Consider the following 24,981-nt stretch of genomic DNA (forward strand, 5'->3'; position numbering starts at 1 on the left):
TGAAGGTTTCAATCAAAACAAAACCTGCTGTTTTGATACTTTGGATGTACTTTGTGATTTTACTGGATCTCTGTTCCGAAATATATTGGCCTAAATTTCATTGAATTCCATAGCATTCTACATTACTTTCATTATTCAGTTTAGCTAGGAGGGGCATACTTAAACATATTCCAGTACGCCGGGGCTTACATATCAATTTAGGTTCCTTTTCAATTACTTAGATCTTGAAATATGGACATTGGAGTGCTAAATGGGTGTATATACTAGTTCATTTTAATTTTACTAAATATTGGCGTTCAGAATTCTTGGAAATGATTCTTTCATTACTGGAGTCTAATAAATTTCCTACGGATGGAACATAACGCCACCCATTTACACCCAATCAACATATATAAACTAAACTATTGACATACCTTCACATGTCCACTTCCACGTAAAAAGTCCGGCTAACAATTTAAAAGGGCTTGTCCCTTACTAGTACATTTTGCCTCTATGGTCTGAACAAACCATGTGTAGGTGACGACGAAAATAACGACGGACATACCACTGGGTAATGTTTATTAGTAAAACAAAGCAAATCTTTCTCAAGTGAACTTTATATCATATTGATAATACTTGATGTATTTATTTTATTGTTTTTATTCAAATAATCTAGTGGTCTACTTCTGGCTCAAATATTATACAAAGGTTTGCAAGAGATTCGCCATTCTGATGCCAGTGTGTGCTTGACGATAGTCGTTTACTTAAGCGTATTGTCATTTCACTATTACATTCATGTACAACATAATATTGACTATCAGAAAAAAACTTAAGAGCAATTATGCTCTTCATTTTATACCCATTATAAATCAACACGCGATACATATCGCAAAATACAGTGGTCCGTATTCCACTCTGCTGACGTCAAGTCAAAACATTCAAGTGTCAATCCGCGATGGTTAAATGACTTTATAAAAAAATAGTGCGTCATTAAAATGACATTTCTGATAGAGTTATGTGTTTCTTTAAATCAATTAAATCAGTAATGTATATAATAAACGGGTGTTAAATGCAGCAAAACAAAAAATCAGTTTGCATTACAATTGCATTATTTTTGTGTTCTAAAAATGTCATCGATCAGAAGTTTACCAATATGATCATAATTGACACTCTTCATGAACTCAATAATATTTTTCCTAATAGTTTTTGATTTGTATGTTTCAATAAGAAAAACATCTACATAGACCTTATCCCAGTCAATAGATTTCAAAATGTGTAATTCGGCACCCTCCACATCCAACGAGAAAAAGTCAATCTGCCACACCCCTATAGCACCAAGCAGGTCTTGCAAAGAGTGACAAGTAACAATGACATGTTCGCCATAATGGGCACAGCCCCCATCGGTGCCTAACCTTTTGATTTCATTGACACTTGCATCTGGCATGAACATAGCTGCACTGGTAAGATCGTCCGCTAGAACGAAAGTCATGTTCGACATATCAGCACTTATACAACAATTCACAGTGTAACATGCTCGGTTCTTTTGAGAAAGGTTTGCGTATAAATATGGGTTTGCCTCGATAAGTAAACCTGTCCAATTTCGCTCCATTTCAAAGAACAAAGTGTTTGAATAATATTCGCCATCATACCCTCCTACTTCGATGAAGAAACCATTCCTCTTTTGTTTCAGTAGACGATCTATCTCAATGTCTTGACCGAGCTGCGACCACGTTTTTTGAAAGGCCTTTATTCCTTCTGGAAATTGTAATTTTTGAGCATTGCCTCCTTTTCGGTCACTAATATTTAGCTCATTCATTTGGTCATACATTAAACCATTGTGTACAAGTAATCCAGTACTAAATTTCTTTAAGTACGTATCAACTCCCATCTTTTTCCGAAAGTTCAATAGAAGAATTATCATGCATAAGAGCAACACTACTACAAGACCTATATTCTCTCTTCTAGCCATCTTGTCGTTTTTTAAGCAAGCAATGCGTTGTTAACTGTTGAAAGCAATTTGCATCATATATCAAAAGGCAATTACATCTTTGTTAAGGTTTAATCAATACGTCGTTAATAATAAAAAAAAAATATCATCGGTATGTAATGGTTATCTGTGTAAAACATCTGTGTAACAGATGAATTCGATCGTATATGTTCGTGACTTTTGGGATAACCCATTCGGAGCTCCTCGGCCATTTTTGTCGAAAACAACCTCGGATGTATGCCGGTAAATCAGTTGAAGTAGTTCGTATTTTTTTTAATTATATCATTTATTAAATGTTATGTTTTAGAGTTGTATATATTGACCTAAGATTAAATTGATTGTCAGTGAAGAGTATTATTGCAAACATAATTAAGATTCCTCTAAATATTTGTATCATATGTATGTATGTATGTATGTATGTATGTATGTATGTATGTATGTATGTATGTATGTATGTATGTATGTATGTATGTATGTATGTATGTATGTATGTATGTATGTATGTATGTATGTATGTATGTATGTATGTATGTATGTATGTATGTATGTATGTATGTATGTATGTATGTATGTATGTATGTATGTATGTATGTATGTATGTATGTATGTATGTATGTATGTATGTATGTAAGTATGTATGTATGTATGTATGTATGTATGTATGTATGTATGTATGTATGTATGTATGTATGTATGTATGTATGTATGTATGTATTGTATGTATGTAAAATCAATTATGAGGCTTTTAAAGATTGGATCCTTTACCTACGTAACCAACGTTCAAATTAACAACTTACATTCTGCTCAAATTACAAAAGCATCTATATCGCTTAAAATAAATATACACACTGCTTTAATAATTGTGAGTTTGTTCTGCATTGTATTCGAATATAATTTATATGTTCCGCATGAACACTGGTAATCGAGTTCGGGACACTGCAAGTCAGCTTGCCAAATAGTGACACGTCAATCTGCTTTTTATTAATTGAACATATGCTACGAAGATAAGGGATGACATCTTAAGAAGCCTCGTCATCGTCTATCATCTAGCATAAACATATTCACGAATTCAGAACCTTCGCTTAACACAAATGAATATTAAAATCTGGCCTTGTAACCTATGTATTGTTGCTTACTTATAAAAAATAAAAAAGGATGTGCAGTTGTAAAATAACTACATGGCAACTAAGACAACGTTGGACAATTTTCTTTATGAACTTTCTCGCATTTCTTATATTTTCTTGTATTAAGAATCTCCAACGCATGTTCCATCAAAATATTAATCATCATCATCATCATCATCATCATCATCAGCATCAGCATCATCAGCATCAGCATCATCATCAGTATAAATAGGGGTTTCTTAACTACAGAACAACTTCATATTGTTGATATTTTCAATTGGTCGCAGTTGAAGATAGGTGTATCCAAACCCGAGAGCGTGATATTCTGGGTTTACCTATGTTCCCTTAAAATATCAGAATAAATGGTTTTCGATTCAACTTTCTCCCACCTCAGATAAGTTGATCCAAAAATCTATGCTAGAATTTTTTATCTTGCCCACGGGCGTAGATAAAATACCCGTATGGAACTCCTTTTTATGGTCACCACGTTGTAATTACCTCCCTTGTTGAAGACTGTCGTCTGTAGCATCATGGAAACATTGTCTTGTGGCAATATTTAGAACGCTAATACTTATTTCTCGCTTCAAATGTCACCATAACACAGTTTTCACACACCTTTCAAGAAATAATGCTTCACTCTCCTCTAGAACTATTTAAAGACCGATTTGACTATTAACATAATCTAAATCACTGCGCGCATATCCATGACAACCACAAATTATCGCATATCCATACTCAATTATTTTCACTGAGCACAAAAGAGTTCCAGCAAAAAATACATTTTTATTTTATTTTGTTTAACTGAGGTTGGAGAAAAAGCATCTACCATAGCCGCTCGTGTAAGATAGGTTCATCCCGACCCTCGCGCAGGGTGTTTTGCCGAAACTCGGTTAACCTCGTAACCGCAAAACACCCTACGCTCGGCTCGGAATGAACCTATCTTACAATCTCGGCCATGGAAAATACTTATAATCTTCCGCAATGGGCCATGGAACATGCTTTTAACCGGGAAAAAAGATATTATTAGAGGAGGTTGTAACTCTTTTGGCACAGAAATAATAAGAATGTGCACTGAATGGTTGGAAAACGTCCGTGTACTTTATCAAATCTAAAATGTCCGTTCACTTTATCAATTTTGTTTTTGCTTTTTCACCCATTGCAATAACGTGGAAAGTGCTCTTTATTGTGGAGTATTAATAATGGTACCTTTAAAACACTTACCTAATTCGACAACTTTTGTTTACATTTTTTCCGTACATTTGGGTTCTCCATCGTGGCAAAGGATGTAAACTATAACAAAACAGGACCAATTAATGTATGTCTTAGATACACACATTTAGAAACCACATCCACATATACGTTGTTCTTTTAAAATTACATTTAGGGCAAACATTGGAGTCTGAATTGCTAATGAGGGTTTTTACCGTTGTTATTCACTGTGAAGGAGCAAGAATTGTGACGTCACCACAAATGTGTACGACCACGGCGATCTTGACACAACAAAAGGTATGTTTGTGTAAATTTTCTTTACTAAATTGAATCAAATTAAAACAAAACCTAGCCCATGGTACGGCACATGATTTCCACTTTCAAGTGGTAAACTGTCTGTTATTCTAGAGGTTGTAGTTTTTGAGAACATTCAAAAACAAATTTGGAATCGGCGATGCAGACGACCACACATTTTGTTTATCTTGCAAAAATACAATGATAAATCGGCTAATTTCAACTGGTTCTTAACAAAAAGATATATAAACAGTAAATATATACCATTTACAGTACATTTTCAAGGTGAAATGATGTTTTTAAAAGAAATCGTACAATATTAAATTATGCGAACGACCACACTCGAGAATTTTAGGCGAATGTGATTTATACTCTGTGTTTAAAGTGATCCGTTTGTATTTTTAAAATAAATACAATAAACGTTATCAAATATCAGTTTTATTTGATTAATTTTCACTAGTATTGCCATATAATAACACTGCTTATTGCAATATAAGTGACGTGTCAATAAAGAATAAAGGCACAACACATATTTAATCAGAAACAACTTGTAAATGAGTAATAACTACACATGTCATTCGCCGGCTATAAATGAACTACCCAGTAGCATAAGAAGTTCCATATGATCATATCGATAGTCAACATTGAATGTTATGAATCCCATTTAGGATGTAACTAACGTTTTTCAATCATTTCTCCTCGCCTTTTCCCTTCTGACACCCAGTGCCCCTTTTTGTAATGAATTTCGATCCAAACATACTGTACCACTCTTCTTCCTTTTCGTTGAACGTATATCGAACATACGGTCCATGAAATTGTGTGGATGAGATAAATTAAATGTATGTTTTCTTCATCTTACAATACAAAAATTGGTGTTTTAACAAGTTTAACGATTGACATACTTAGATATATAGGTGTCATGTGATTTGGGTGGGTTTTAGCCCTATTAAATGTACGTTAGATCTTGGCATCCGAAAATTGCCCTAGTACTTCTTTTCATTCTAGACACACATCCTAAAGTGACTTCTATCAGCATCTTACTTGACAATAATCTCCTTTACAATGGCCGAATGCCTCGAAACGCATGCCGCACAATCTCGGTCACATTCTGGTGTTGACATGTCGGATTTGTCGAGAAGATTATACACGTGTGTGCGTCCTGTGCGGATACAATTGTCCTGTGAATAGAAAAAAATCATTGAGATCACGAAGGCTTTATTCGCACCCCCTTCAAATTTAATTTAAAAAGTGTGGTTGTTCGCCTAAAATTCTCGAGTGTGGCCGTTCGCATAATTTGATATTTTGATATTGCCTTCAAAAACATCAATACCCCTTGCAAAGGTACTCTAAATGGTATATATTTGCTTTAATAAGTGTTTTTCGTAAAGAACCAGGTGAAACTAGCCGTTTTATCATTGTTTTTGCAAGATATACAAAATGTGTGGTCGTCTGCATCCTCGATTCCAAATTTGTTATTGTGTACCATGGGCTAGGTCTTGTTTTAATTCGATTCAAGATAATAACGAAAACGTCAAAAACATACGTTTTGTTGTCTCAATTTCTCCGTGGTCGTTCGCATTTGTGATCACGTGATTGTTTTTGCTCCCTCACAGTGTTATTGCCCAAACCTAAAAGCATGTCCTTGATACATGGTCACTAACATTCATCTTCAAGAAAGTTTAATTCATGAAGTTAAGTAACAGGGAACAAGTTCAAATACAGTGTACAATTTATGAATTTGATAATAAAGATAAAGTAACTTGAACTATAAAAGAAACTTCGAACGTGACAGACTTCTATGTTAAAGAGCAGTAATACTACGAACAATTAAGTCGAAATGTCAACAGTTACGTCCCTTCTCGGAAATATGAAACGTATGAGTTTTACAAAAGAACAAACAAATTACAAAAATTTAGTCTCCTGGCATTTTATAGTCCATTTTCGTGAAGATTTTTAAGAACATTTAAAAATGACGACATATACTTCTGTAAATATTTGGATAAACTATGCTCATACTGGATTTGTCTTAATGCATAACCCTATTTTCTGTGTCATTTAATGCAAGACAATCAACAGCAAATATTAATATATTTTCTCCCCTTAAATGAAGTGTACTATCTTTTGATATTTTTCTTAAGTCAAACGTACATGCTGAAATGATGATTACAGTTTTGGGGTTAAAATCTGGCTGTCTGCATGGAAAACCTAAAAGAGGCTGAAACATTAAAATGTAAATGACTTAAATTTAAACTAAAAGCGTACTTTAATTTTACGTCTTGTTATAAAGGATAGACATATATATTTACATAATGGAAATCCTCACTTAACTAGATGAATATTTAATAGATTTTGCTTCCTGTTATGCAGGATATAATTTAATATTTAATTACGTTCTTAAGTCTTCACTTAACCTTATATTTAAAGATGCACTCTTACTCACAGATAAGATTTACCACAATCAATTACATTGTTTGAATATTCCAAAAAGGATGAATAAATATCAATCAAAAACAATTGTTCTTATGAATAGTATCGATGAATTTGAAATAAATGAGCATAAACCGAGGTATTTCTACCTTATGAGACTATAGTCGACCACAGTAAATCTTTTAGCATTCACCAATCATTTAATATATTTGCACTTTCTGCTATTTAATTCACTATAACAATCTGGTTAATAGAAGTTAATATTTTCCATAAATGCATTAAAGGTTTATCAGTCAAAATATAGGTTTGTTATATATGTGTATTCATTGATTTTGAATAAGAGTGTCACTTTAAAGAACTTTATGCAGGGGAAAACGTTTAGATACAACAGTTTAAATCAACCGTTACGTGTTTGTCTGATTTGTTTGTGCGAATTATTATGGAAATATTGTATATACGAGTGTTGCGTTGGATATTAGTATTCGCAATGGCTTTGGAATGTTCAGGTGAGTACTGTGATAGAAATATTCTGATTAACGTTGTTTGCAAAATGTAAGATTGAATAATATGATCTCTCTGACTAATTATTTACATTAAAGATTGTGCAACTAGTTCCTTAAATAATGAAGTGCCGGTACATAGTTTAAATACAACATTGAGCCGATTGTTAAGAGCTGTGTTTAAGCTATAAACTGGTTTAAAACAACGTTGTAAACTTTTATACGCTAAATACTTTATGCTGTGCTCGCATATTCAAAACTAAACATGTTCAGGTCAAATATTGTTTGAAATACAGCAGATCACAAGCGTATCGATTAAACTTTCAGAACAGTAACGATTTGAAAATTGTAAAATATGACGTAGATAGCGATGTCATCTTCAGCAAAGTTCTGAATAATCTGACTATTTTTGCATTTATTCATTGTAAGTATAACAGCGAACATTAACACAAAAAACAAACATGTTGAATATGCATGTTGATTGTAACACAATCAATAGTAAGACTGGGGTATTTTTCAGCCATCATTACAATGACAGCAGACCAAACGTATGTGCCAATTGGAGGCGATGTACACGTGACATGTAAAAGTGATGTGAAAGGAATAAGTATACAGATATTTAATGGAACAATATTTATGACAAAGTGTTGGAAATTTTACTGCAAGATTAGGGATCTAGCATCAGCGTCAACAATACCCGTGAGAGATGGCACAAATGCGGGGTACGACATAGTTAGTTTTACGTTGAGAAATTTTCAAATAAAAGACAGTGGGACATACTTGTGCAAGACCTGGATTCATGCGGACAGTACAAGGCAGCGTGACTATCACCTATGCAGGTATGTGTTTCCTTTCTTAATTATCTGTGAGAAACAAATACATCAGTGATCACACACACACACACACAGTTTGCATTGTTCGGCAATACACACTTATATTACAGAACAGTATCATTTTGATTTGTAACGCATAGCAATACATGCACCTTATAAGACAGATTATGTATAAAACATTGTACAGCCAAACCCCGTTGCCTCGAACTCGTTTAACTCGAATTCCTCGTTGATTCGGACTGAATGTGCAGAACCGATTTCTTAATACTGAAGGTAAACATTCCCGCTTAGCTCGAATGTTTTTTTGCCGGTCCCTGGGTGTTTGAGCCAACGTGGTATGACTGTAATTAATTCTTGATTCGGTAAATCTTAAATTCAATGTGCAAATATTGTTTTTTTCCAATGTGTTTACTTATATGATTTATGTAATTTTATCATTGAAATTGTAATTGTTTTTCGAAATACTCGTTCACAAATTTGGAACTGCTATCACTATTGCTGTATGTTTAATATGTAATAATTTTATTACTGCTATATTTCAGCTCTATGTATACAATTTCATAGCCGAATTGAGTTATTACCTTACTATATAATTATGCATTCGTATAAATCATTTAACATGATCAACCTGCATCAAAATATCACTTCAAATTTCATTGATAATTGTTTTAATTATAATAAACCATTTCATAATATTTTGGATTTTTTTCATTTTAAAGATGTAGTTTTAAAGCGTATAAGACACATCAGTAAAATATGGCAGCTAGACATTATTGAATATCACATAAATACTGAAATAAAAACAAGTGCGTAATAATAGAATTAACCGTAAAATCAGTGTGGGATTTGCGACGGTATATAATTATATGATTTTCTAGTATTCTAACATATTTTTAATTGTTGAACATTCACCATTAAATTTTTCTGCTACCGTAAATAACTTCAAACACACAAACAAAACACCTATTCCTATGTTGATATACCACGCCACTTACATGACATTATGTTTCCAGTCCCCATAACCTTTATTGTGCTGACACCGAAGCTTGACCCTGTGAACGTGGTAGACGGTGTTTCTTCAACTTTCTCCTGCGTCACGTCCGAGAGCCGCCCACCTGCTACTGTGTCCTGGTTCAAGGGGATTGATGACATCACAGCATTTAGCAATAATGTTACCACGACCTTCATAACAACCAGCACTCTGACATACACCCCTTCCAAAGAGGACCAGGGGAAGAGAATCCGGTGTGAGGGCAGCAATGGTGGAACAACGGTGACAACGTCGGTCAGGCCTCTGGCAAATATACAGTGTATGCTAAACGTTAATAAGTTTGTTTCGATATTAAATTTTCATGTTTCACAATTGTCTGTATTCACAAAATTAATGTTGATGTATACTGTTGTCTGCATGAATACATGAGTTTCGATGTTGACTAAATAGCAACGGAAATATATCCTGATAATGTGACAGTTTAAACCATCTACAATTTCACTGTTTCATTTGTTTGAGCCCGTTCCATTGTAAAATTTAACCGTTATTTAGCACAGTGTCGGAAAGAAAATCACTCACGTCATTTCAGTTATATAGTCATGTACCTAAAAAGGCACTATTTTCCAGCTAAATATCAAGTAACTATTAATGTAAAATAATTTTGTGCATGAAATAGAAAACGAAATCCATAAATGAATTTCAACTTTAGGTAGAACTCGTTTAAATTTGTTGTTATATCTCACTGAATTACAATGTGTATCTTTAAGAGATGGTGGTCAAAACTAATTTCAGTTATAAAAAGAATAAGAATGAGAACACCTGGGTTTCCAATGAGTGCTAATTTTAGTAAATTAAGTGTAACTTCAACTTTGAGTCAGATTCACGAGTGAAATAATTATAAACCAAATGTATATTTATCCATGAAAATTAGAGGTTTTTAGGGAAAATTATTCCTTAAAATTGCGACAAAATTGAGAACATGTCTTACGAAGACTCCCTCGCCTTAAGGTAGTATCAAATATATTGGCACCTAGAAACATTTCGATTAATATTTATTCATTTTGGACATAACTCTCATCAAACATACTTTCTTAAAAGTATCTTAATTCCTAAATAACCAATACATACATGAAATGCATGCATTAGTTTTGCATGATATTGAACCATAAAACAAGAATATTAATTTGTGTTTGGTCCTTCACACCCATTTTTCCATTACGGACTCTCAGCGTAATTTCGCTCAATATCATGAGTCAAAATACTTATCCATGACTGTTAAGGTATATACTCTACTTTTAAACGAATGTTTGATTATATTGACGAATAAAGAAATAATTTAAATGTTTATAACCTCGCTGCAAGGTTGACAAATTCTGTTTAAATAACAAAGGTGTTCAAATGCTTTATAGAACGGAAAGGCAGGTTTCGATTGTTCAAGCCGGCGTAATTTATTTTGGATTTTTTTATTCGGTTATTATTTTTGTGACAAGTTTAATGGAATTAATATTACCCTATGACTTATCATCATGAAATGTTTTTCATTGCTTGTGATATTTTAATATTTGTTTAAATTCAAATTGCAGCCAATGAGCCTTTAACATTTCCCAACAACATGATAAATTTCGGCAATACTCACTCGTAATGTAGTGGTAGCAAAGAATAAAGGTTATAAGGGAAAATGGTAAATGTAACAATTTAATCCCAATTACGTGTTTTCATCCTTACAGCTTGGCATTATAAAATATAAAGTATAAAGAAACTATGACAACTCTTTCATTTCTTATTTCGTATAAACTCCCACAAAACAATCTAACCAGTTTCTTATTATTACGTGTTCATGAAAACCTTCCAGAAAAACTTTTGTCTTGACAACCGATTTGTCGGCGCTTATATTTTATATTGTCCAAAATGTAGCTTTAACTTCGGGATCAGTTCATAAATGGCAGAATTAACTATTACAAAAGGCATCGGATAACTGTTATTAGTCCTGGAGTAGATTTATATTCACGTTGTCATAATTACATTTTAGTCGGTCCTAGTATCCCTTGTGACTACGCCGGAACAGATGCTCCACCAACAATAATGATACGCGAGGGCTGGAATTTCTCCTTGAATTGCACTAGCAGCGGCAACCCAAAACCTAGCCTGACATGGACCCATCCTGGACCGGGACCAAACAGTCCACTTGCGCTCTCAAACATTCAGAAAAGCCATAATGGAACATTTACCGTGACCAGTAGCAATACATTGGCCCCGTCTGGAGAAGCACATGTTCCGAAATCAAATTCCTCTTCGTATATTGTTCTAGTGATGTGTAAGTTGTTTATATTCTGTGTGTTGTTTGTTTTGCTCCGTTTCGTTTAACATTGTTTCACTGATGTTATTTCTTCAGATCCCCCAGCGTCCATACAATGCACGGTAGGCTCTGCTTCTTCTCTAGGATCAGGAACACTGCGTGTTGTCAAAGACAGCACATTCACCATCAGTTGTGTTGCCGATAGTGTTCCGGCTTCAACTTGGGAATGGTCGTGGTCAGGTGGCAGTATATCTAGCTATCAACTGTCTGCTCCAAACATTCAGACTGAAGGGCCGTTTACAGTAACTGCACGGAATACATTTACGTTAACAAATGGAAGTACAGAGACAGGTCGAAACCAGAATGAATGCAGATTACAACTCCTATGTAAGTGATATAATTGATTCATATTGAATGTAAATATGTTTATGTACCTGTACAGTAATGGTGGTTTTCGTGTAACTCATTTTGTCATCGTCAAATGAACAACATGGCTTATATAAATGATAAAGAAACTAAACGTTGGCATCACTTCGTTTGTTAAAGGTATAATTGTGTATCCTAATAAAATCGTACTATATCATCACTCTTTTGTATTTTTTTGTATATTTGATCATTGTGGAAATAAAGTGTGTTATTAACAGTTGACGTTAATCTGATCTTGTTTCATCGGCATCACTTACAACCTTTACCCAAGAATTACATTATAGTAATTTTCAAATTACAAAATGTGTTTTTATTAAATGTATTGCATTATGAAATGCCTTAATATATAAATAATAAAAAAAATGTTTAATCTTTTATACACTTAGAAGAATATGTTTTAGTTATAGAAATTTACTTGTTGTTCTTGGATGAAAATATAATGTTTGATTTGTTTGGTGTTTGTGTTTGTGTTTTTTCATATGAAACGTTAATTTACGGAATTATTTTAATCATTTATCTCTAATGTACATGTAACGAAAGCCATATGTCATACTGTCTTTATTTCTTAGACCCTCCAAGCAGACCTGTGTTTCACTTAGGCGGAACAACTGGGCCTCGTATTACAGAAAACAGCCTCTCGGTCATCCGGGGCAAGTCGACCAGTGTAGCATGCATATCCACGGGGAACCCCGAGCCCACTTACTCCTCCTGGAACGGATCTGATCAGTTGTGGACGTTCATCGCTAACACGGACACCACTAGGACGTGTTTGGCATCGAACACTCTCAACCCGACCGGATTTAAAGAGGAGCTTCGGTCCATATCGAGCGCACTGAATATTAAAGTAGTGTGTGAGTAGTTCATGAAATTTACTTCATTTGCTGTATTTGGTTTTGATTAAAACGCGTGTAAATATTAAACTACTAGTAATACATTTACGCAATTTTTGAATTATTGTGCATTTCAAACATAACAGAGGGAGTTGGGCAGTTGGGCGATGGTGAGCAAACATCGAAGGTACTCAACATCAATATGCAAAACTCTTATCATTCTAACCATTATTAAAACATAATCAACGCGAACATGTATATTAGTTAATATAGGAAATATTAGTTTTAACAAAAATTAAACAACGTACCAACAACGCTGTCAGACCACACATACTAGTATATCAAAATATTAATAACTGTCTGGATCTCCGCCTTGCAACGTTGAGAAACATTAGTTCATCGGGAGTTTGAACAAGTTGATGGATATGTAGTATGACTACTCTCTACTCCAAACTGATAATAAATCACTTCTTGTTAAATAAGCAATTTTCTGTCTAAAAGCCTTTGAAATAAGAAAGAACAATGCCTAATTGTTTTATTCATGAATTGTCACCAAAAACAAGAACGTCTGTATATGTCTTTGTATTTCCTTTTTCAAGTTTGTTTGTTATATTTCCTGTTGTTGTTTTATCACACATGATGTATCTCCAATCTATTGGTATTATGTTCCTTTATAAACGGCAATACTGCTTCTATGTTCATGTCTTTTTCTATTTCTTTCCGCAATTTTCAAGGTTTATGTGTTAAATAATATATTTAACATTCTCACTTTCATATCAACCATCATGCACGCTGATTTATGTGTAACTTGGTTGATGTTTTCCTTTTTTTCTTTTGTTCTTTCCATTTTTGAGTAATTTCTGAAAAATCTGTCAATACAAAAATCATTTAAAACGTGTTATACATGAAACTATATATATTTTTATTGTTTATGTGTGTGTGTATTCTATATTTATATTTGTGTAATGTGACGATGAGCTGTATATGCTTAAGTCAAAAATATTTTTTCTGTTCTGTTCTGATATTCAACCTTATACTTGTTCAAACTGAGCTACACATATAAGAACACTCGGAGGTAGCATTAACTTGAAGATTAGGAATAACGACGCAATAATTTCAGATGGGGCTTCAATCGCAGACTTTGCTATTACGGGACTTGAAGGAAGAGAGAAAGTGGTTTTGTTTGACGGTTCTCGCGTTAGCCTTCACTGTGCAGTAGATAGTAACCCTGGTTCATATATTGAAATACTTAAGGATGGACAGTCCCTCAAACAAGTGGGCAGTGCACAGAAACTGAGTCTTGTGATTGAAAGAATTAAATGTGAAGATGATGGCATCTACATCTGTACGGGGCGTAACGTCCACGACTCCGCACCTGTTATGAGAACGTTAACAGTTTTTGTTAAATGTATGTATGGACTTCAAATGAACTTTGTAAAATATAGTATGTTTGTCTATTATATAGAACAGTAGCGCTAAACATCTTGTTTATATTAATGATAATTCCTAATTCAAATGCTTCAAAATACCGTTTTCATTTTAACAAGCTCTTCATCGTTTGTTAGTTCAAAATAAATCTGTGTAATATTTTAGTTAGAAGACAAAGCGTCTGGTTGTGTATATTTGACGTCGATCTACTTCACTAAACATGTGTTTTCGCTCATTTCTAGGCTCTCCGCGTGCTTCGACAGCCTCACCATCAGTTTATCTTGTTACTAGCGTAACCGGCGTACCCGCAAATTTGACCTTCACCTTAGTAGCATATCCCCGCCCGGATATGTCAGACTTCCGGTGGGAGAAACAAGACGTGTCTGGGGATGGATGGACAACCATGCATAACACGCAGAACGTGAAATTAGTTGTGTCAGTAAATAGGCTTCAAACAAGTATATCTTTCACCAGTGTACAGAAAGTCGACTTTGGTTACTACAGAGTTAACGCGAGCAATGAACTAGGTCGTACTTCAGAAATATTCCATCTTCAGTCACAAGGTTCGTATTGGATAAGATTTGTATTGTGTAACTATTTAATACTATTTGCTTATACATATGATTGATGCTGATGGATCACTTTTGGTTTGTGAAAAACAAGGATTTATATATTATACTGAACTGTATCAATACTAGCTAACTAATATTCATATTTAATATTAAATAGCATTGGATATCGTTGACCGTTCCAAGGCGGTACCTAACAATCCTTGATAAACACCCCCAGTTGTTTGTATATTATATATGTAGTGTGTTGTTTGTGGAGTTTTGTGCTGTTGTTCCATGTTTCTGGTTTGTGATTGTTTCGTTTTTGTGTTCTATGTCTTTGGCGTTGACCCTGTGCCATTAAACGGGGTTTATGTTTAAACTTCCGACTACTGTACTTTTATCTGTAATTGTATGTATAAATATGGAAACTTCCACATACAACATATTGCATATATACTTTATAAAAACTAGGTGTGTTTATCTAGTTTTTGAGAAGCCCTTCCTCGAAATTGAAAATAAGTAAGAAGTCAGCCTGGCGATTATTTCAATTTTGATATTTATGTTGTCATTCTGTTTTCACATGGCGATACAAGCATTTAAAGATGTGTTTGTGATGGATGCATAAATATGTCAACTGAATAAATCGTGTCATCCGTATTTCGGGTGTTAACTGGGCTCGGATATGCATTTTTGGATCACAAAACGCCGATCGTTAACGGCACGTGATTTTACTGCATAATACATGTTTTTTTACCGTGAACGCCCAAATGCTTGTTAACACACTTCTATGGACCAAAAACGGACATTTTATACGATGATAGAAGCTTTATGAGCAAATAATACGGTTAATAGGTTTTACCTTTTCACATGAAATAAAGTGTTCACTTATTAAGTATTATAATAATTGTATAATGCAATGCGAGTTATACTAATGAGGATATATATGCACTGTCGTGTTTCTATGAAGAAATATTACGTCTTTAACGTATGTTATATCTTATGTTCAGTGGTCTGTATTCCTACAAAGATAAAATCCAGAGAGGTAGTTCCCTCTGAGTCGATTTAAGGTTATGATAAAAAATATATCTTTTAATTTTATTATAAATCATCAAACTTGATTTAATTATATTTTGTTGCATGAGAACACATTTGACAATGAGAATATCAATGCAAATTTCAACACAATTAAACTCATCAAAAGCACAATTATAACATTAAAGTAAATGCTTATATTACTATTCAAGGGGTCTCATATCATTTAAAAGGACGATAAAATATTAAAGATGCGCTAGTACTCTCAAATAAGATTTACCACAATTAATACAATTGTTTAAATATACCAGAAAGGGTGAAGAAATGTCGAAAACAGTAGTTCTTATGAAGGATTCCGAGTTTTATTTGAAAGATTTGTGCAGAAAACACGGTATAATAACCGAATGAGACTACAGTAGATCACTGTAAATCTTTTAGCATTCACCAATAATTTAATATTGTTTGGTTTTCAGCAATTAAAAACACGGTTACAATCTTTTTATCAGCAATTAACATTTTCCATAAATGCTTTATTTAGTAAGTTGTTTAAGATTTGTCACTAAAATGTATGTTTGTTATACATGTGTATGTATTGATTTTGATTAAGAGTGTCACTTTAAATCGACAACCTGTTTTCTTGTAATTAATGGAAATCCACAATACAAGACTTTGTTAAAAAATGACTTTGTTTAGAAGCAGGCCCAAGTTCTGGTCCAGTTATTGGCGGTGCGGTTGGCGGAAGTATAGGAGGTGTCGTTGCTATAGTCCTGGCCCTAGTTGTTCTTAGACGGAAGTATACACACAAGTGTAACATTAAAAGAAAAACAGGTATGTAGCTTAACATTTATCTTACTTTACCCTTTTACTAGGTCCATTATGTTATCTTTCAATCGTTTTATTACATCTTAGGTGTCTTTGAACCAAAAACAGTCCATAATGCTGTGTTTTAACTGTTAGCGTATGTCTGAATAATACGCTTTTCATAGTGTACAAAGCTAAATAGAAATTGACAAGTATACTTGACGAAATATTTCAGAAAACGATAAGAAGCAAACAAAAATTGTGTGCAATATCCTATGCCCATGATTGTTTTTGACTTTCGACAACATGTGTTATTTTCTTTAACTGCATTCTTTATTGCAGATGCTCCTCCTGGGAAATCCGTGTAAGTTTATGCAAGTGTGTGATTATTGAACCCCGGGTAGTGTTCCCGGCATGGGTTAGAAAACAACAGTCACGGCCTGGTTAATCTAAAACAAGAAGGGTTTATGGATAAAATTCTCTGAACCTCTTCACCCCTTAAATCTTGAGGATTTAAGATAAATTAGCGAGATAACAATAAATACATCAGTCATAAAGAAATGAAAAAATAGATGTGTTTTCTTTATTTACGTTGGAGGTGAGCCCTAATGGTAGTTATGCTTACAAAGTAGATTGTCTTAAGTTTTTTGAACTTTCATTACACTGTGTATCATATTGAAGTCAGGTTGGCAATTAAAATACGAACTGTAGCTAAATACTGAACATGCTTATTTTTATTTTATTAAAGACATGTACAAGTGTGTACATTTATTGATTTGTAATGTATGGTTATAACAATGGCAGTACAATCAGTTAGCAAGTCTAATTTCAGGGATAAGTGAGATAGTTTGATTAAAGTATAACAATACTGCTATAAGGTGAGTTGAGATCAATTACCTTTCAATGCCACATTCAGATCCTGTGCAGACAATTCTGATCCTATCGCAGCTCAGACGCACGAGGAAATATCCATGACAACAAATGCAACGGTGTACGATATTCTAGGTGAGTGTCATATATAACATATACCTATTTTAAAATAGTTTAAACTTATTTATTTTTTAACGATTGTGAAACAACATTATTTTAATCACTCGCGTTGGCACGATTTTACGCGAGGGTGTGGTCTTGTTTTGTTGGGAAAACAGGAGTACCCGGAGAAAACCCACTTGTCCGGCTTGGTGACCACAAACCAAACGCACATGCGCCAAAGCTGGAAATCGAACCCGAATCGCCTTGATGAGAAGCGAGTGCGCTCACCACTGCGCTAACCGGAGAGCCTATTTTAAAATCATAAGCTACTAATAATGGATTTAACCGTACCGGTTGTTGCAACCATGCTGTGGGCAACATGCCGAGAACAGTAATGATTGTGTCAAATTCGAATCGTTATGGCCGAAAAATGTACATTCTCGTATATAATTCCTAGTTGGCTATATACATTTTAATTGTTGTTTTCCACTATTTAGTAAGTATGGCATTGACATTGGTCTGTATCCTTTTCGTTTTATTGTTAAAACTTAAATAAAACGCATCGATTGATTTACGTGTGTTTATATTTCAATTCCTTTTTATCGTATTGTTTACAAGTGTGTTTCCGTATTTCTTTTACAGCTATAAGAGATGTTAGGTATGTTAAACAAATGGAAATGAAACATTCAAACGTAACATGCGTTACTATGTGTACATTTTATATGCTGATAATATACGTACAATGTATATGGAATGTATGACCTATATCCAGGTTCTTCCCAATACCATGATTTATCTTTCGTATATCAAACTCTCTTTTCATGGTAACGATTTCTTTTACATCGTTAAAATTAACTGATGCGTTCAATAGTGTTTATTGTGATATACTTGCATTATTTCCAAATTACACGGCTTTACCAAATTTAGAATATAAGGTATGTCTGGTTAACTTTTAGACCCGACAGTTCGCACGAGTACATGCCGTTAGAACAGTCCAGTTTGAAGTCAAATACTACATACGAAAACGTCAAATAAGGTATCTATGTCATTGGCGTTGACCCTGTGCCATTGAGTGGGTTTATGTTTAAACTTTCGACAACTGTACTTGTTTCTGTAGGTTTTCATATAAATATGAATGTAATATAAGTTAAAATGTTTGTTAGTCCTCTATACACAGCTACAAAAGATTGTGTTTTCATTTATTCACAGACTGTGTGAACAAGTACTAATTCAATTTGTTTTACAGGGTACACACAATAGAAATGTGTTTTTATGTACTAGTATTAAAAACAGTTTGATAGTATGGCATGTTTGCGACAATGTATGGTAGAAAATTACGCGGCTCTATACTACAAAAAACAAAGTGTACTCGATATTATTGCTTTTTTGTATAAAATCTTAACAAAGTCAATGCCTTTGTAACCTTTATTTGCTATAGAGAAATAAAGGCAGCAATGTTTTCTAATTCCTTTTTTACAGAGGATCCGGTTTTTAAAAACACTACGCTGAAGAACACTGTGCAGTCGGTGCCTTAAGTACAGTAATTGAAACCAAAGAACATCCCCGCGCCGTACTAGGCTTGAACGTGCTTGTAACAGTGCCATCGTCTTTGTCAGCATAATTATACTCTTTTTTTCGTCTATACATTACCTCCCATATCAGAAAGGTAAAAAGTAGGCGGGAAATAACCGTGCAATAACTATCGTGCGGATAAATAACGGCATATTCCAAATATAAACACACACGTTATGGAACATTGTCCTTTGTGAAAACAGTTACTTTTCTCACTTCCCTCGTTATTGAAAATATATACGAGCGCACAGATGAAATCCAAGCGTATTTGATGGATATTTAGTATTTTTTACTTGAAAAGGGACTTAATTTGTGCAGGAAATACAGTGCGGTTGAGACAATGGCTGCACAAAACTTTGTTTGATTTTTGTATTGTTAGTCAAAATACTTAAATCAGGTAATTATGCACGAGCCTAATTTAATATCTTGTTACTGTGTATTAGAATTTACAACATTTGGAAAAAGGCAATTAAATAACTTCAGACAGCTTTTACTATAAATGGCACGATCAGTTTTAAGATTCCACACACGTATATACGGAAACTGATTTTATCTAATTTATCTAAAATGTATTTTGCTTTTTGTTTACTATGTATTCCTATGTTTTGTTTATCCACGTGTTTGTTGAATACCCGAAAGTAAACAATATCACGTGACCAAAGGTTAACATCTACTAGTTATTTTGATATGCTTACTAGTAACTTATTTGTTACAATTTTATCACTTATCCAATGTATCACTAGTCAAATATACAAACCAATTGTAAATGCAATGTAAATGTTTATGTCTTTTCGTCTTTGTGTTATATGCATCGTATTTTGTTGAAATGTTTGATCAAGGATCATTTGACCTATTTCAAACAAAACATTTGTATATACTATACTTATTATATCAGTTCCCGTGATAAGTATTTATAATAGTAATATAAGTGTGATTGATACTTTACAAATATTATGAAATTAAGTTTTACTTGTGAAAATAATTTATAATGCACACTTTACTAAATATATACGTTTGAATTTAACAATATTTTTACATTCGTTTTCTGAATTGAACATTGAATTGATTGCATTAAACAGAAATAAGTAAATTGTTTGATTAATATATATAATTGTTTCCACCCTAAGTTTTGACATTATTAGCATGAATACCACTAGCGGTTTCATTGGGGGCGCACTGGGCCGGCGCACCCAGACCCTAAAATCGCCCAAGTTAACTTTTTATTTCAATATAAGAGAAAACGAGTAAAGAAATACACTCAAAATGCGCCATTTCGGACTAGAAATTGTAAAAATATTCTTATCAACATCCCCCATTAACACTTTAAACCAAACTAATTTTGGTTCTGAGCGCAGGCTGCAAGTCAAATGGTTATTCCTCTAAGTTGTGTCCCCTCTAAAATCAAATCCTGGATTCGCCCCTGAATACCTTTATAAAACTTCGACTCTCATCACAATGTGAGAACAATCGGAAGGTCTATTCTATGAAAAGAAATGCAATCGAAGATAGTTCTTTAAGAAATCGCTTCAGAAAAAAGGTCATGCTTTCATGTATCAAAATAAAACGTCATTTATTATACATGGAATTCATTTCAAAGCGGTTTTTAAACACATGAAATGTAAGGACCGGTTGTTTTAAGAACCATGTTTGCCTTATTATTTTTATAATCGCATATCAAATATAGGTGAAACTTATTCATGCAAAATAGAGACTAGAAAAGGTTTACGCCGCTTGATTGAAATGCCCATATATGACACATTAGAAATAAAGCAAGACGTTAAGAAACAAATGCGCTACTCATAAGTCACTCCACGAGACGTAAGATATAATAGAAATCAAACAAACCACCCCAAATTATTCCTTATCCAAAACCAATGGAACAGAACAACGCCCGACGTTCCTTTTTTGGAAAACTGTGGAACTGACATACACATTGTATACAAGTCGAGGCTTTTAAAACAAAACCAGCGGGAAACATTTCATGCCGGATTGGTTGTTGCAATTTGATAATAGGAATCCAACTTACAATGAGAACTAGCACATGGAACTGTACAGCTTATGATCTAGTTATCGTAAGATCCAAGGGAGATAATGAGTACTAAACATACGAATGGGACCGATAAGAGTACATGCTAAGAATAATACTAAACGACTTTGTTATATTATCTTCCATTGGTAGTGGAAACGACAAATGTATCCAAACTCAATGCAAGGTATCTCACGGAAACTAGGTCAACCTATGTTTATTGATATATCCGAATTTAGGATCTGGATACAATCATATTCCACGACTGATCATAGTAGATCTTTCCCGATCCGTTTTACGGGAACATAAATACTTTAAGTTTATGTTGGGTCCTCTGCACCGACGAGTGAAGTAATTAACATTTGGCGATGGGTTAGGACGTTAACAAGTTACAGGTCACAATCAGAACCAATTAATCAATTTCACATGCAGAATCAAAAATAAAGATTTGGCAGTATTTAAATATATCCTTAATCCCATATAAGTTAATGCTTTGAAAATACATGGAAGTAAAGGGCATAGTTGAACGCTGCAAATCACAACTTAACCCTCAAACTATTTTGTACCTTTTACAGTATTTGTTTTGTTAAATTCAGTAACATCTTCAATAATATGTAATTGATGTAAAGTGGGTCTGTCCTGTGTACTCTATCAGAATTACTAAATTCCATTAAAGATTTATCATTCACCTGAGTTTGAATTTCAAATTATAGATTCTTTCCGTATTTTTTGCTCGAACCTTAAAGCATATATCTGTAATAAATCGTCACTTTTAATAAACTCTTCTAAAGTCAACATTTATTTTTGAATTTGAGCAACAGAACCAAATTCACAGAACAATATCTTACAAAGAAATGACTACACAACATTATATACATTCGAATACATACGATAACAGAAACACCGGTTATAGGTTAAAGAACAATAATGCTACTAACAATAAAAACGAATATTCAACGGTAACGTCCCTTCTTTAATGAGGGTTGTGTATATTCGTCAGAAATGGTTTTTTTTTTCACTGGATAAAATTATAAAAACAAAGGCAATATAATGAAGGAACACAAAAATTGTCATAAACAAATAGTATTCTGGCGTTTTCAATTCAATGGATGAAATGGCGGGATATCCAGGTCCGTTATTGCATTGTTCATATGACTAACTTTAAACCGAGGTACAACCCCTGAGCTTTATATTGATGCAAATGCTTCTTTAGGTCAGCCCTTAACCAGAGAATGTACTCTATATATTCATTAATATTCTCATCTCTTTCTAGCAAAGGCCTCTGAATCATTGTTTGTCACTAAAATGTTGATGAAAACCATTTTGAATACATAAAATGAGATAAGCATCACATCTGAAGCTATTTAGTGCCTTTGATATACAAAAAAGAAACAAGATGTGTTACTCAAACTTACCAGATTTCACGGTAGAGTCCAGTTTTATTCAAATTTCTCAACCAACATATAAACAATCCATTTTTAAATAGGTGACATAAAAAGAGGAGACAATTACCTTTAAAATGGTATGCGATATGTTGGTATAACTATATTGTCTTTAGACACACAAGCATAATTCAATGTCCAATTCTTGTCCTTTCCTTTAGTCGGAAACTGTACATCAATATGTTCCCGTGTAAACAGCACTATAAACAGAAATATGTAAATGATTTTATGCTTCAGTGTACTGATAATTTGATAAACTACATGGAACAGTTTACGCACAACAATGACCCCGAATACTAATTAACACCCCTAATACGCTGCGGATGGTCACTCGACCCCCATTTTTTTATTGCGGATTACATTGCTCACGCAGCCAGAATTGTATACTTAAGCAAAGCGGACAGTCCCCGGAACAGTTTATGCACAACAATGACCACGAATACTGATTTACACTCCTAATACGCTGAGGATGGTCATCCGACCCTAATTTTTTTATTGCAAATTACATATCTCACGCAGCCAGAGTTACACTCTTAAGCACGGCGGACAATCCAAGGAACAGTTTACGCACAAAAAAGACCCCGAATACTAATCTACACCCCTAATACGCACATAATGGTAAACCAACACCACTTTTCTGCGGAATACATTGCTCACGCAGCCAAAGTTGCATTCTAAAGCAAGGCGGACAGTCCCCGGAACAGTTTACGCACAACAATGACCACGAATACTGATTTACACCCCAAATACGCTGAGGATGGTCACCCAAAACCATTTTTTTAATGTCGATTACATTTCTCATGCAGCCAGAATTGTATGCTTAAGCAAGGCGGACAGTCCCCGGAATAATTTACGCACAACAATGACCCCGAATAATGATTAACACCCCTAATACGCTGAGGATGGTCACTTAACCCCCAATTTTTTTTATTGCGAATTACAATGCACTAACCGACCCCCATTTATTTATTTATTGCGGATTACATTGCTCACGCAGCCAGAGTTGCATTCTTAAGCAAGGCGGACAGTCCCCGGAACGGTTTACGCACAACAATGACCCCGAATACTGATTTACACCCCTAATACGCTGAGGATGGTCACCCGACCCCCATTTTTTATTGCGGATTACATTGCTTCCGCAGCCAGATGGGTATTCTAAAGCAAGAAAGACAGTCCCCGAAACGGTTTACGCACAACGATGACCACGAATACTGATTTACACCCCTAATACGCTGAGGATGGTCACCCGATCCCCATTTTTTTTATTGCGGATTACATTGCTTCCGCAGCCAGAGTTGCACTCTAAAGCAAGGCGAGCAGTCCCCAGAACAGTTTACACACAACAATGACCCCGAATACTGATTTACACCCCTAATACGCTGAGGATGGTCACCCGATCCCCATTTTTTATTGCGGATTACATTGCTTCCGCAGCCAGAGTTGCATTCTAAAGCAAGGCGGACAGTCCCGGAAAAGTTTACGCACAACAATGACCCCGAATATCGATTTACACCCCTTATACCCTGAGAATGGTCACCCGACCCCCATTTTTTATTGCGGAGTTCATTGCTCCCGCAGCCATATTTGCATTCCAAAGCAAGGCGGACATTCCCCGGAAAAGTTTACGCACAACGATGAATCCGAATATTGATTTATACCCCTAATACGCTGAAGATGGTCACCCGACCCCCAATATTATGTTGCGGATTACATTGCTCACGCAGCAGGGTTGCAGCATTTTAAAGCAATGCGGACAGTCCAAGGAACAGTTTACACACAACAATGACCCCGAACACTGATTAACACACCTAATACGCAGAGGAATGGTCTACCGACCCTCAAGTGTTTTTATTGCAGATTAGATTGCTCTCGCAGCCAAAGTTGCATTCTTAATGAGGCGGACAGTCCCCTGAACAGTTTACGCACAACAATGACCCCGAATACTGATTTGCACCCCTAATACGCTGATGATGGTCGCCCGACCACATTTTCTATTGCGGAGTTCATTGCTCACGCAGCCAAAGTTGCATTCTAAAGTAAGGCGGACAGTCCTCCGAAGAATTTACGCACAATAGTGACCCCGAATAAAGATTTATACCTCTAATACGCTGAGGATGGTCAACCGACCCCCATTTTTTTTTATTGCGGATTACATTTCTTACGTAGCCAGAGTTGCACTCTAAAGCAAGGCGAGCAGTCCCCAGAACAGTTTACACACAACAATGACCCCGAATACTGATTTACACTCCTAATACGCTAAG

The 24,981-nt window shown here is 34.5% G+C and overlaps 2 protein-coding genes across 5 annotated transcripts; one reads left to right on the forward strand and one right to left on the reverse strand.

Moving 5' to 3' along the window:
• Window positions 1-561: 561 nt before the first annotated feature.
• On the reverse strand, window positions 562-2,008 carry LOC128238295 (uncharacterized). The gene has a single exon (XM_052954077.1). The coding sequence runs from the start codon at window positions 1,946-1,948 to the stop codon at window positions 1,088-1,090; it is 861 nt and encodes a 286-aa protein (XP_052810037.1). The 5' UTR covers window positions 1,949-2,008; the 3' UTR covers window positions 562-1,087.
• Window positions 2,009-7,385: 5,377 nt separating this feature from the next.
• LOC128238280 (hemicentin-1-like) lies at window positions 7,386-20,289 on the forward strand. Of its 4 annotated transcripts, none has more exons than XM_052954021.1 (14): window positions 7,386-7,526; window positions 8,041-8,359; window positions 9,367-9,663; window positions 11,374-11,658; window positions 11,737-12,027; window positions 12,636-12,917; window positions 14,017-14,304; window positions 14,567-14,887; window positions 16,601-16,735; window positions 17,051-17,072; window positions 17,625-17,713; window positions 18,323-18,338; window positions 18,637-18,716; window positions 19,160-20,289. In XM_052954021.1, the coding sequence occupies exons 2-13, from the start codon at window positions 8,320-8,322 to the stop codon at window positions 18,713-18,715; spliced, it is 2,145 nt and encodes a 714-aa protein (XP_052809981.1). In that variant the 5' UTR covers window positions 7,386-7,526; window positions 8,041-8,319; the 3' UTR covers window position 18,716; window positions 19,160-20,289. The 4 variants fall into 4 exon arrangements, with proteins under 4 accessions (XP_052809981.1, XP_052809991.1, XP_052810001.1 ...); XM_052954031.1 differs by having other exon boundaries at window positions 16,604-16,735; XM_052954041.1 differs by lacking the exon at window positions 18,323-18,338.
• The last annotated feature ends 4,692 nt before the right edge of the window (window positions 20,290-24,981 follow it).

This window comes from Mya arenaria, chromosome 1 (assembly GCF_026914265.1).
Source record: "Mya arenaria isolate MELC-2E11 chromosome 1, ASM2691426v1".
Taxonomy (NCBI): Eukaryota; Metazoa; Mollusca; class Bivalvia; order Myida; family Myidae; genus Mya; species Mya arenaria.

Excerpts from the sequence above, each read along its gene's own strand:
- LOC128238295 (XM_052954077.1), bottom strand. The coding sequence starts at position 1,948 with ATGGCTAGAAGAGAGAATATAGGTCTTGTAGTAGTGTTGCTCTTATGC.
- LOC128238280 (XM_052954021.1), top strand. The coding sequence starts at position 8,320 with ATGCGGACAGTACAAGGCAGCGTGACTATCACCTATGCAG. Across the intron at positions 12,918-14,016 it reads ACTGAATATTAAAGTAGTGT|ATGGGGCTTCAATCGCAGAC; the intron begins GTGAGTAGTTCA and ends CAATAATTTCAG. Across the intron at positions 14,888-16,600 it reads ATTCCATCTTCAGTCACAAG|AAGCAGGCCCAAGTTCTGGT; the intron begins GTTCGTATTGGA and ends GACTTTGTTTAG.